The following is an 11,534-nucleotide window of genomic DNA, read 5'->3' as shown; positions in this document are numbered from 1 at the left end:
ATTACAAGTAAATTTATTTTAGGGCATTTATCCGTAATGTCAAAGAATCCTCAATTATTACATAGACTAATCTATTGATCAGTCAGCACAACTCAGGTTTTAAGCTTAGGAAAGATTAACATTTCATCCAATCAACCTAACAAATTAACCAATTTCTAATTATTTAATCAATAACTAGATTCCACTTGTTTTAAATTTTTTTTTTGTTTTAAATGATATGTTTTAATTTAACATAAATATATTCTTAAAACAATATTATTTTAATATATTTTCAAATAAAAAAAAAAACTGCTTGTTTTTCTCGTAACCACATGGAAAATACGTTACATGCCTAAGATTTCTAGAGCATCACAAGTCAGTAAATCACTATGATACATGCTTCAGCTACGCATGGAGATCCAATATGTGTAGTTTTAAACCAGCATTTACAGTATCTCTGACAGCCGTTTGCAACCCAGCCCTAGCCATGCATCAGCAGTGCGGAAAAAAGAATGCTAATCTTGTGAAGAGGAACAAGAACCCTGGCGACATTTCGATATCTGGAGACCAAGTGAAAGGGATGTCACTCACAGAGCGCACAGAAAACAGATAGATAATCACCTCTGAGCTCTAATCGATAGAATGATTTTGCTCTGCTCAATAAGGTTGCTAAAAAGGAATCTTTCAGCTGATCACTCTCTCTTGTCCTCTTCAACCTCGCCATCATCTTCATCAAAAACACGAGTGCCTCCAACACTCTTTTCTTTCTTTTCAACTAAACTGATGTCGCCATCTGGCTTTTCCCGGGTAAGAGATTGAGCTTCTTCCTCGTCAAATTCTTCTCCTAATTCTTCAGAGTAGGCATACCTAAGAAAGTTGCCAGCAAAAGTCAGAACATAAAATATAGAAAGTGGAAAATCACAAGTTCAAGAAAAAAATAGTGGGAAAAACTTCTCACTTGAAATCGGCTGCAACATCTAAAGAACCACAAAAGCCAAGACTTTAAAATTCATCCTTAAACCAGTCTAATGTCAGAGATTCAATTTTGACAACTCAGTGGTTATTCCAGATGATTTTGAAAGGAAAAGAACCCATCAAATAATCAACTTGACCATCAGAAGATTGATAAAGCGGCACTTTTTTTTCAAACTAAAACAATTTTTTTTTCTTCAATAATTTCTCCTTGAGAAAGATTTTCATCATCAAAAGAAATATTGAGACAGCACTGCACCTTTGGGAGCTTTGAGAAGGAGCCCAGAGATAGCAGATAACGCATAGCAATGCAAATGCAAGAATGTCCCAGAAAGCAGTGATGATCCAAGCACTCTGCCACCGCTCACTGAATGGGTCTGTTGCTTTGAAGTAAAGCTGTAGAGACAACATTAAACACATGAATTAACCAATATAAACATTTTGGCATGTATAGAAGAGTAAAGTAGAGAAGTTTTGTTTAAAAGAGAACATCTAATTGAAGAAATCCCACCCACGCCCCCAAGGGAAGTAAATTAGATGAACAACGAAATAGAATGTAAGAGTTCATAATACACAGCAGTAGAGCAAGGCAGTTGTTTCCAAAGAATCAGTTTATTAACAACTGTCAAGAATCTCCTTCGAGCCTTGTCTAAACACAAGAATTTGCATGAAAGAGGTTTAAATGTATAATTAAGGGTAATAGCAACTTGAATCAGTAGCAAATACCAAATGGTTTGATAAAAAAGTAACTCTAGTTCTCTACCCGTGGAGGTTTGTTACCTGCTTTCTAGAATATGCCAGCAAAAAGATTGTCATATCTCTTGTCAATTAGAGCCAGAACAACGCTTTATGACAGTTATCACAAGACATCAATGACATACAGCCATAGAGTGTCACAAAAGATCTCAGAAATCTAGACTCGCAAAAAACAGAGAAAGAAAGGAAAAGGTAAACTGCCCATCCACAAAAGGCATACTCCAAGAAGGAAGCCATGGTTTTTTCTTCTAAAGTATTTACAGCCACTATCCAACTTCAACTTTGAAAGGAGCTATGCAGTCAGGAGCATATTGAAAAAAAGCAAAAATCTCCAGAAACAAGCCTCTTCTAAGATCAGAGACAGGAACGCAGCTTGTGTACTGAAGCATTATAACTAATCCTCACAAATGCCATGGCCCAGTCTATGTGTTTGTGTGTTTGTTAGCCTAAAAGATAATTAAGCTCTATTAGTTGCACACTGCTGCTCAAAGAAAATAAGAGAAATATAGCACTGAAAAAAACCAAACTGATTCAAGAACTTGCAAAATTCCGATAAAGTTCAAAGCTTATTCTTTTTGTCTCCCATTTACTGAACCAGAGGTCAATAGAAGGCATCCTCACCCTCCATGAAATCTCACAGCCTGAGACTTGAATTCAACCCACCAACAGATTTATGCCAAATTGCATGCCATTCAAAAAAGAAGAAGAAGAAGAGTATACGCAAACAGAGACCCTCTTCCAGTTATCTAAATCCCCTGCACAGACCCTTGACTGTCTGTAAATTCTGTATTTTTCATTATCATTTATCTTCCTCTCTCAACCAATCTTTCAACTGCTAGTTATATTAATATTTGAATGCCAAGGAGCACAGCTTAAAACGAAGAATCCCGTTCAAGATACTCTTCTTGAAAAAAGTGCTAGTTAACTGTCCCAGTATAAGTTGCAACCAAGAGTGTTGGCATAATAACAGGCTATAAGACCTCCAGAACAAAATTTGTGAGGTCACTGAACCAACAAACAGAAGATATAAAATGTTCTACCATAAGAAATATAATTTCTAGAGGTTTTATGAAAGTCGGTGTGCTTTTGGCCAGAAATGATACCTCATATGCTATCCAAGCAACAGAAGCAAACACAACAGCAGCCAATGCATTTGAGAACTTCCTATAGATATCCAACTTAACAGCACTCCTTTTCACCTGGATGAAATTAATTTATTTAAGTTCCTGAAAGTTGAAACGACATGAAACAGAAATGGAAAAACTGGCATGATAAAATAAAATAAAAAGCAGGATAGCAACAAGACTAGAAACATTAAAAGCAGAAATGGTTACCTGTAACTGTTCTAATGTTTTTGAAAGAGCTGTAAAAATCCACAATATTAAAAATGCATCGAGCAAGGCATCAGGAAGAACTAAAAACAGTCTTGCTCTTCCTGATAGGTCATTAATAGTCCCCACATACTCGGTAATATCAAGCAACTCGGATGCCAAAAAATAAGTAATTCCAAGAAGAAGCACCTTGGAGGTAAGACCACCAAGAGTAGGCCTCACAACACCATACCCCATAGAAACACAGAGTACAAGAAGGCGGGCAATAGTTTTTCTTACAGCTCCAACAGTGACAACCCAAGTAGTAAGCACAACTGGCCTCATTCCAGTGCTGTTAAAATTAGCATACTCAAAATACCAAAGAATCATCTGAAAAAATCCTAAACCAACAAACGCCGAGATACAATGTTGAAGTTGCAGTATATCTTTCCGAAACCTAATGTACTGGGTGAACCAAATAGCAGCAAGCAAGAAATACACAACCGACATAAACACGTAAAACCTCATCAAAGGTGCCATCCTACCAGGCAAATAACCATCAGAATTCTTCCAAACAGTCTTTCCACTCATCACCACTCCTTTAAGTTTTGGATCACAAGCAATAAAGAACAAGTTATACATTCCAGTCTTTGATATGCTAATCTCCTCATGATTTTTCATGCTTGTCAACAAAGAATTGCGACTGAAATGTAGCTTTAGAATGATGGGCCAGTTTAAATCATTGGCAGAAGGTATCCTAATAACCTCACCTTGCTTACAGCCTTGAAGCTTAGAAAGATCAGAGGTGCAACATATCGATCTTTGTCCACCATAAGCAGACCCGCCAATGTTATTCCGATCAGCTGCCTCAAAAAGCACAACTTGTATCAATCCTCTGCTTTTTGCTGCCGATTTCGGCCTCCGGAAAGTGATATTATCAAACCTAAGGACATCCATAAACCCAGCAAGTAGTCAAGCACAAGATCAGATCAGATCAGACTAAATTCTGAAAGGGTATTTACATACATACATACATACATACATACATACATACCGGACGAAAGAGCGGGAATGGGAGGAGGAGGAAATGCCCTCGCTGCCACCAGAAAGAAGATAAGAATTCCCTACTTCATTGAAGGATTCTTGGTTGTAGACATGAATAGAGGCATTGCCGGGTTTTAGTAAAAATGTAAGAATCAAAAGGAAAATGTAAGAATTCATGCCCATTTTGCTCTGGCGTGGCTGGCTAGAGAGAGGGTTTCGGCAGATTTGTTTAGGGATCCAGGCAAGGCAGGGCAGGGTCTTTGTTGGGACTAGGTGGGAGGGAGTGTGAGAGAAGCAAAGCAAACGTCACTGTCTGTCGGATGAGACTGACAGTGACAACATACGAGGCCGGGGGTTGGACCCTATGGGCTTAACGCCCAACAAGCCCTGTTGTGGAGAGTCATGGTTTGCTGCCACGTGGTTTTTTGAGGCAGTGCATGACAGTCAACCAATCCCTCTGGGAGACGATTACATCTTGAGTAAATTATCCGAATTATTGGGTATATCAGTAAAAATCGATCTGAAATTAACAAAACTGATTTTTTAATGAAATTTTTATTAAAAAAAAATCATTTTAATTCAGTTTTAATCTCAAAAATCAAATTCAACCCAACCAACAAAAACTCACTTAAAACTAAAGATTTAATTAAAAAATAATTTAACTAAAACACCTATAAATCAAATTAAAACTATTTGATTTACAAAAATATAAAAACTAAATCCAACCTAATTGATTAGTTAAAATCTTGAAGGAAAAAAATCAATTTAGTTAAAGTTGTGTGTCCATTCAATTAGTTTTGAAATAATTTAGTTAATCAATGCATGCTATAATTTTACTTTAAATTCTCTTAAAAACTTTTAATTACAAAATTATAATTTATATAAAAAAATTATATTAATTTTTCAAACCACAACCATAAAAACTATACACAGCTAAAGCACACTCAGACAATGTTCCGAACTCAAGAGTTGAGTAGTTACAACTCATTTTAATAAAAATACATGTTTGAATAGTTTTTTATTATCTTTTAATATTAATACACAACAACAATTAAAAAAAATTAATTTAAAACAAAAATAAAAAAATTCCAAAAAAATAACGAAATAAACCCAACGCCGAACATGCCTTGATAAGAAATGAAAACGATGGCAACTCTCCTATTTGTTCCATCACGCGGGTAGTGCCACGAAGAGCCTGCAATGGATACTATCACCGCCGGATAAACTGAAAACAAAAGATCCATGCATACAAGACATGGCGTATATACTATACTTTTCTTGTTTTGCTATGCCAAAATCCCTAAAAATCTAATCTTTTATTTCTTCCGTTGCTATTTTCCTTCCATTATATCGTTCAACTAATTATTGATAAAATCACTATACAGCAAATTGTAGAAGAACAAGAACGTTCACTGCTCCCTACATTGAGATTTGTTAAATGTATAGCCATGTCAAGATCATGTAAATGAAATTAACATGGTCGTTTGTCACCAAAGAATCTGAAGCATCCTTGAAATAGCACCAGGTGATGCACCTTATGGTGAGGTACTGGAGCCATTTTCAACCAAGGGACAGTCATCTTGAACTACATTCTGCACAGGGTTCTCCTCAGCCCACACAGCAGCATCTAAATATCCAAGCTCGAAAAGCCGATCAAGAACATGATCTTCTGCTGGCTCCAATGCCCATTTGAAAAGCTGGAGTGGTTGTTAACAAAGATGTTCATTGGCATACCAGAAATTAAACGAGACATCAATTCCAGAGCTACACTTACCTCTCTTGGGCTGGCCCTATTTTCAGGATTGCAATCTGGACTAATCCCGATCCCTTGCAGTCCCATTTGACTGGCAGGGAAAGCACAAATGCGAACCTGAACAGTAACACGTAGAGTAATTTTTGAAATCCATAAGGGTGCAGGATATATGGAGCTATTAACCCCAATAAAGACCCGTGCATGATGCCATGATGTAGAAAAAATAACCGCAGAGTAATTCATAAATTGTTAAACGGATCTGGTATCAACTGCCTAATTCATCCATTTTTGAACAATGAGTCCTGGAACCCTTGAGGCAAAAAGCCTATTTAAGATAGGATGGGGCAAACTCTTGAGCCTATATAGCAATAGATAGAATAGAATGGCAATCAAAAGCCACATTCAAATCAAGGATGACCAGGCTACCTGAATTATGTGAGGTGAAGGGCATAAAGGATGGTGGGCAAGCTCTTGATATCAAACTGTTTAAGCTGGGTCCAGAGCAAAATGTTGAATTTCGCATGCATAAAACTATTCCAGCTCATTTTACTCACGAAGAGTAAAAAAACAAAATATATATTGCTCCCAGCTCATCATAACAAGTGGATCAACAATAGCTGCACTTTCACTTACAAAAACCTTGTGTACTGGCGAAGGGATCAATCATCCAAACTTCCTTAACTCGATTACAACACACAAAAAGTAAGCAAGGACTGTATGCAACAAACAACAAGTTAAAAAGTTTTGACAGGTTTTCCCACATACCGTCTGAGCAGCGGATGTTGGTGGCATAAACAATGTCAAACCACCATCAATGCAAAGTCGATTCCGGAACATGGTTGCGGGCCTTGGTGCAAGATATCTGCACTGAATTTCACTTTAGTTCAACGTCAATAAATGAACTCACATAACAAGTATTGTTCTCAAAATAGCATGTTGATTATTCACCCTGGAATGAAGGAAGAAGTGACAACTGCATTTATGAGATCTTCCTTGGAGTCAAACTGATCCACTAGCAAACCCCTGGGCCTCCACAGAATCTGAGTAACAGCGACTGTAGTAGAAGAGCATAAACAATGTAGTTTATGTTAATATCCAAAAGAAAGACAGTGCATATGGGAATTTAAGGCCAGGCATAATTGGCATTTAAGAAGTATGGAAAAGTAAAATAGACGGTAGGCGTCCACTAGGAGGTTCCTTGAATCCAATCCATGTAGAAAAAGAGGAATCAATCTCAAAGATGATCTAATGCAACTCAAAACACAAATATGTGCGTGCTTATGCAGGAAACAAAATGGCAATTAAATTTTAATCAAATAACTCATAGTAATAAGAAAATCACACTTAATACATATTACAAATAAAAACTTCCTAAACAATAACGCATTACACAATCAACAAAATTAAAAATAATTTGGAAATAGCAATTCCACTTGTATTGTCTTAACAACAATCACAAGGAAAGCTAACATGTTAAAGGTAAAATAACCCATAGCATTAAACAAGACTGCCCCCTCAAACCCATCATGGCACCACCACATCTTCCATCAAAGCACCAAACATTCAAAACAAGTACCACTCCACTATCACTCCAGCTCAGTTCTCCCCATGCACGTCTTGGCATTTTCACAGGCCACAAAGTTTAGCTATTTCCTGAACCTCCTTCCTCAGATCTTTCAATCTCTACCCCATTAGGTGCAACACTACCTCCCATATAATAATTCATAAGAATAAAACCAGCATCTACAAGCTGTAAAGCTTGGGTATGACTTAATGGTCATCTCCATGGATGGGTAATACACCTACATAATAGGAGTAGACTAAAAAAAAATATTAAAAGGAAAAACAAGTGCCTTAGGATGTGTAAGTTCTCTCCACATCTTATTCTACAACTCTCCAAAAACTAAACTTGTAGTAGTCTCCTTTGCTTCATCTTCAATGTATTGCACCTGTCATTACCCAAAAATCAGGCATGTGACCAGCACGAGGATCGAAGCAAACCTCAACCCAGGCAAGCCTTGGAATGGACAGAACTTAGAACATACAACACACGTAACAGCATTGATTTATCACTGTTCATAACTTCATTCTAAAAGAGAGGCAAGGCCACAGACCTGGAAACAGGATTATCTAAATCTCAGCTGAGAATGGTGGCCTACTGCATGAAATTATCAGCATGCAACCTCTTTAGAATAGCAAGCACATAAAAATCTATAATATATAACATTTCTTATAGCATGGGATTTAAATTTCTAGATGATTTTCTATAATATATTATATATCTATAATACATGCATACATATATAGATATAGATATATCTGGATGATTCCATTCAAGGTGTCTTTTTGCCTGGGGAATACACCATTCTGAAGCAACTAGACATATATGCACATGTAAAGAAACATTTTCTACTAGAAAGCATTTCCTAACTCAAAGTACAACTAAAAAACAGAAGGGTGGAGGAAAGAAGATTGTTCTCACCTCGAACCCTTCCATTGGACCTAATGTGAACATCATCTGGCAGAAACTTCTCAAGAACATCCCGCAGAACAGCCTAAGGAAAAGAAAGTACAATTAATGGCTATTTTGCATAGCATGACAAATTTTAGCAAAAACATACAATAAATTCTAGCTTGTTTAATATTTTGCACAAGGTTTGCAGTTCACAGAGCCAACATAAAGTTACATGATGGCTAAAATCTAAGACTAAACCCAAAACATGTTTACTCTTTCTACAGTATAAACCTTCCCAAAAAGCTACCTGCATAAGAAACTTGCCCTTAATGATATTTTACATTGCATGACAATTTTTTTCAATGTAGCAAGAAAAAAGCATGCTGTTAATTGTAAGTTTAAAATAAGCATCTTGCTTAGTCTAAGCTGTGCAAAGGACCCCTACTTTCTGCAAATGATAATATGAACTAATAACTAGCGATCATTAAGACTGAAAAACTGAACAGCAAGCAAAGCAGCAAAAGAACATAACTTTATTTGCAAGCATGGTATTTCATGGCCCGCAGAGATTCTTCATACATTTTTTAAAACTTGTTGCTTGAGTTAATATCTCTTATTTGTAGGCCTTCCATTTTCTGGACATTTCCTCCCATTTGTTTCATCTCATAAAAAATCCACCCGTACTGCATCATGCCAAATTTATGGCATACATTGCATTGATTCACTGCCCTCAACGTAAGCATGTGATGAAGGTCAAAACATCAGAACGATTGACTCATATATTGTCACATGCACTTATAGCCGAATGGCATTAAAAGCACAAGTTACTGACAGTGAACATTCTTTAGAATGAAAGGCCGACACTACAAATCTTAAAGATTAACCACAATTTGATTCAAAAATTAAATTTTGGTATATCAATAAAAATTGGATGTCAAGCTCTGCTAACCCTAATAAAGTATTGGAGTAGAAACATACCCCAAGCCGAAAAGCAGTCCCTTTTAGCCGACAATCTTCAGCCAATACTTTGGTAGCTGTTAAAGCCTCATGCATACTGGCCCCAGAGGCAATCACAGCACATACAATAGCGCCAGCGGAGGAACCAGCTAATGGTGTGGTTTCCTGTTTGGAACATTAAGAAAATACAAAAACAAAAAACAGAGGCTTGAGCTAAAGATTAGAACTATTGATCTCCAGTTTGGCTAAACAACCTAAATACAACGTCAAAGAAAAATCATATCCAAGGATATAAAGAGAACTGGATTCTTTTCCGCTTTCTATTTCTACTTTATTTCTTGGATTATGCACAAGTTTCAAATACGACAACATCTTGAGCAAATTTGATCATGTCAATACAATACATGGATTATTTACATTGGAAGTGTCTAATTTTCTTAGGGAATAAAACAAGAATAAAGCAAATAGAACTGTCTAAATTGACGAATTTCGGAACTGGAACATTCAAAAGTTACATACAGAAAACTCAAAATTGGGTAAACAATATAAATAAAAGAAAACTAGAACCCAGTCAGTGTCACAAACATTTCCAATTCCAGAGAAGAAGAAGAAAAGAAAACTAAACGAAAATGGACAATAATCAAAACCAAGTGAGAAAATTCTAAATATGATGCGCATAGTACTTGATTAAACAAGAAAGAACCAGAATTGAAAAGGAAAGAGAGAAATGGACCTGCCTTGATATAACCCTTTTCAATAAGCAAGTGAGCAACTCCAAGATGATAAGGAAACAACAAGCCAGCAGCAGAGAAACTAAAGCCAGGACTTGTAACCACAGGTCGATCTTTCTCCGCTTCAATATCTTTAACTCGTTGTTCCCATATAACCTCAGGTTCAACCTCATCCTTCATTACAGCCCCAATCCTCTCCTCGTGATCAACATTCCCATTATAATTAATTTTATTAGTGCTTCTCAAAACCCTCGACGCAATTCCCAAGAAAAGTTCGCCAGTGGCAACAGCAAACGACTTCTTCTCCGGCTGCGGTGGCGCGGGTGGTTGCGCGGGTGGGTATGTGATTCTGTTTTCGGTGGTGCTGTCGTTTTGCTTGTCGGAAGAAAAGCTTGCAGCAAAAGATAGAGAATGAGAAGGGCGGAGAGAGAGCATGTAACGGTGAGTGATGTTAGGGTTTGTAGGGGGGAGGAAAGAGTGGCGAGCGTGAGGAAGAAGAGTAGAGAGTGAGGGAGGAGCCATTGAAGAAGAAGAAAATTTTGGTCCTTTTGGTTTCTTCTTTTTGAAGAGCATTCCTGTCCTTATTTCTCTCTCTTTTGTCGTCACTTGTGAAAAATTACGTGGGTTTGTTGTCTTCCCCTTGTGTGTTTTGTGTGTGACAACTGTTGTAGTGTTCGGTAAGGACGAGGAGGTGGAGGTGGAGGTGGAGGTGGAGGTGATGGACGTACGTCACCAAACGTCCACGTTTTCTGAGAGAGAGAGAGAGAGAGAGAGAGCGCGTATTCTCGGGCTTGTGGACAACGCAAAGGCCACGAGGCCTAAAATAGGAAGGAGGTGGGTGCTTTATAGTGTCATGGTTTGTGATTTTCTATTTTTTTTTTTTATCAAAACAAATTAAATTGAATGGTTGTCTTTATATTTAAATTTTAAAAACAACTAAATTATTTTTTAAAAATTAATAAAAATTAATTTTTTTATTTTCAATAAGCGCGAGATGTCACTAAACTACTAATATCATTTCATTAGACATTTTTCATTTCATAATTTTATAATCAATACTATAACCATTACTTTTTTTTATCACTTTTTCATTTTATTTAATGTTACTTAACTAAGTCATCATTAGCTATGTAAAATTATTTGTATTGTTAGATGTTTTTATTTATATTTAGTTTTAAAAACTATATTCTTTTATGATATTTTTTATTTCTATTCAGTTTAGAAAATTAAATATTCTACTTGATAATTTTTTTTTTAGTTTAGAAACCACTGTAATGGCTCTATAATTATTTATTTTGATTTTTCTCTTTTTCAATATAAACCTAACACTAATATAAATATAGTTATTTAACTTGTATTTTAGCGAACTACTTTAAAAAAAATATTTAATGATGAAATTTCAAATTATGTTTTTTATATGGTGATCCTATTTGCAAAATTCTATGTTGCTTGTTTTGCTATCATTCTTTGGTTGTTTTTCTTTGTGTCATTCAGTATTAGAATCCAATAATTTTCAGTGTTTTTTGTTATATGTTGTTAAATCACCATCATTGAAAGATGTAGAGGTGTTTATCAAA

General features: G+C 36.2%; 2 protein-coding genes across 2 annotated transcripts; both read right to left on the bottom strand.

Annotated features, from left to right (window-relative positions):
• Positions 1-241: 241 nt before the first annotated feature.
• On the bottom strand, positions 242-4,376 carry LOC133671869 (uncharacterized). Its single transcript, XM_062092591.1, has 5 exons — positions 4,072-4,376; positions 3,042-3,960; positions 2,811-2,906; positions 1,211-1,347; positions 242-846 (listed from the first exon to the last, which is right to left on the bottom strand). The coding sequence occupies exons 1-5, from the start codon at positions 4,242-4,244 to the stop codon at positions 672-674; spliced, it is 1,500 nt and encodes a 499-aa protein (XP_061948575.1). The 5' UTR covers positions 4,245-4,376; the 3' UTR covers positions 242-671.
• Positions 4,377-5,358: 982 nt separating this feature from the next.
• Positions 5,359-10,761, bottom strand: LOC133692057 (uncharacterized). The gene is made up of 7 exons (XM_062112768.1): positions 9,964-10,761; positions 9,248-9,391; positions 8,297-8,369; positions 6,763-6,868; positions 6,580-6,676; positions 5,836-5,931; positions 5,359-5,758 (listed from the first exon to the last, which is right to left on the bottom strand). Exons 1-7 carry the CDS (start codon positions 10,528-10,530, stop codon positions 5,597-5,599), a joined length of 1,245 nt encoding a protein of 414 aa, XP_061968752.1. The 5' UTR covers positions 10,531-10,761; the 3' UTR covers positions 5,359-5,596.
• Positions 10,762-11,534: the final 773 nt, after the last annotated feature.

The sequence above is a fragment of the Populus nigra genome, chromosome 1, assembly GCF_951802175.1.
Source record: "Populus nigra chromosome 1, ddPopNigr1.1, whole genome shotgun sequence".
Classification (NCBI taxonomy): Eukaryota; Viridiplantae; Streptophyta; class Magnoliopsida; order Malpighiales; family Salicaceae; genus Populus; species Populus nigra.
This window is presented reverse-complemented; position numbering and strand designations above follow the sequence as displayed.

Coding starts and splice junctions, on each gene's coding strand:
- LOC133671869 (XM_062092591.1), bottom strand. CDS start 4,244: ATGGGCATGAATTCTTACATTTTCCTTTTGATTCTTACATTTTTACTA. Junction 3,961..4,071: donor CATTCCCGCTCTTTCGTCCG/GTATGTATGTAT, acceptor GGATGTCCTTAG/GTTTGATAATATCACTTTCC. Junction 2,907..3,041: donor AAACATTAGAACAGTTACAG/GTAACCATTTCT, acceptor AATTTCATCCAG/GTGAAAAGGAGTGCTGTTAA.
- LOC133692057 (XM_062112768.1), bottom strand. CDS start 10,530: ATGCTCTTCAAAAAGAAGAAACCAAAAGGACCAAAATTTTCTTCTTCT. Junction 6,677..6,762: donor ACTTCTTCCTTCATTCCAGG/GTGAATAATCAA, acceptor AATTCAGTGCAG/ATATCTTGCACCAAGGCCCG. Junction 5,932..6,579: donor CAACATCCGCTGCTCAGACG/GTATGTGGGAAA, acceptor GTTACTGTTCAG/GTTCGCATTTGTGCTTTCCC.